General features: G+C 55.8%; 1 protein-coding gene across 1 annotated transcript; it reads left to right on the forward strand.

Annotated features, from left to right (window-relative positions):
- Positions 1-662: 662 nt before the first annotated feature.
- Positions 663-1,203, forward strand: GUITHDRAFT_122627 (hypothetical protein; the record flags this gene model as incomplete). The annotated part of the gene is made up of 2 exons (XM_005818094.1): positions 663-1,052; positions 1,099-1,203. The coding sequence occupies 2 exons, from the start codon at positions 663-665 to the stop codon at positions 1,201-1,203; spliced, it is 495 nt and encodes a 164-aa protein (XP_005818151.1).
- Between the last annotated feature and the right edge of the window lie 104 nt (positions 1,204-1,307).

The following is a 1,307-nucleotide window of genomic DNA, read 5'->3' on the forward strand; positions in this document are numbered from 1 at the left end:
AGAGAGAGAGAGAGAGAGAGAGAGAGAGAGAGAGAGAGAGAGAGAGAGAGAGAGAGAGAGAGAGAGAGAGAGAGAGAGAGAGAGAGAGAGAGAGAGAGAGAGAGAGAGAGAGAGAGAGAGAGAGAGAAGAGAGAGAAGAGAGAAGAGCAATCTCATCAGATGTCGACGACAAGAAGGAAGGAAGGAAGGAAGGAAGGAACTTGGGAGAAAGAAGGTAGGAGGGGAAAGAAGAAAGGACGGAGGGAGGGAAGGAAAGAGAGAAAGAAGGGCGTACTCAGAGGGGAGAAGCAGCAGAATTCGAAGAAGAGGAGCGGGAAGGGGACGATGGATGAGCAAGGAGATGAAGGAGGAGAAGAGGAAGAAAATGCGGACAAGGAGAATCTAGCAGGGTTGTGAGAGGAGGAGAGGAGAAGAAGGATGAAGAGGGAGTCGAGGAAATGAGGGGGAGTGATGACGAGAGTCTTCAGATAGGAAGGATGAAGGCGAGGAGGAGGGAGATAGGGAGATATGGTTTGCCTTCTCCGTCCTCTCGAGATTGACCTTCCAACAGCCTGCCCTGATGTCGCCTTGAGCTAAGGCCTGCCCGTGAGCGAAGCCAGAGTTTGAGGAGGAGGAGGAGGAGGAAGAAGGAGAGGAGGACGAGGAGAGGAGAAGCAGAAGCCATGTCGAGGGGAAGCGACAAAATTGCGCAGGTACGACTGAAGGGAGGAAGGGCAAGAGCAGCTGATACCCTGCAGCTGGAAAACGCGCTGGAGAAGAAAGACCAGGAGATCAACGTGCTCAGGCTGGCGACGAGGAGACTGGAGGACGAGCTGCAGACTCTGACACAGAGGCTGGAGGAGGAGCTGGCAGAACGGGACGCGAGCATCGGGCGGCTGAAGAAGTCGTTGGAGGATAGGATGAGTGTCATAGAAGGGACCACGTGGAGCGGGAGGCTGACGACGAAGTACTTAACCGTGTGCGAGCGACTGAGGGCAGAGCCGGACGTGGGAGTTCTGTTTGCTCTGAGCACAGGATCGCGGACAATCACGTCGGACAAGATGACGGAGAACGTGAGAGGGAGGGAGGAGAGACGATCTTATGACGGAGCTGCGGCAGGGATGTATGCCGTTGGCCGAGGTGTTGAAGCCTCAGGTGAGGAAGGAGGAGGAGGAGGAGGAGGAAGAGGAGGAGGAAATGACGACAAGGGATGAAGGAGGATGAGGGAAGGTGGAGGAGGCAAGGGGGGGAGGAAGGAGGGAAAGGCAGGAAAAGGAGCAGCAGGAGCAGGAGCAGGAGCAGGAGCAGGAGCAGGAGCAGGAGCAGGA

Source organism: Guillardia theta (assembly GCF_000315625.1).
Source record: "Guillardia theta CCMP2712 unplaced genomic scaffold GUITHscaffold_384, whole genome shotgun sequence".
Taxonomy (NCBI): Eukaryota; class Cryptophyceae; order Pyrenomonadales; family Geminigeraceae; genus Guillardia; species Guillardia theta.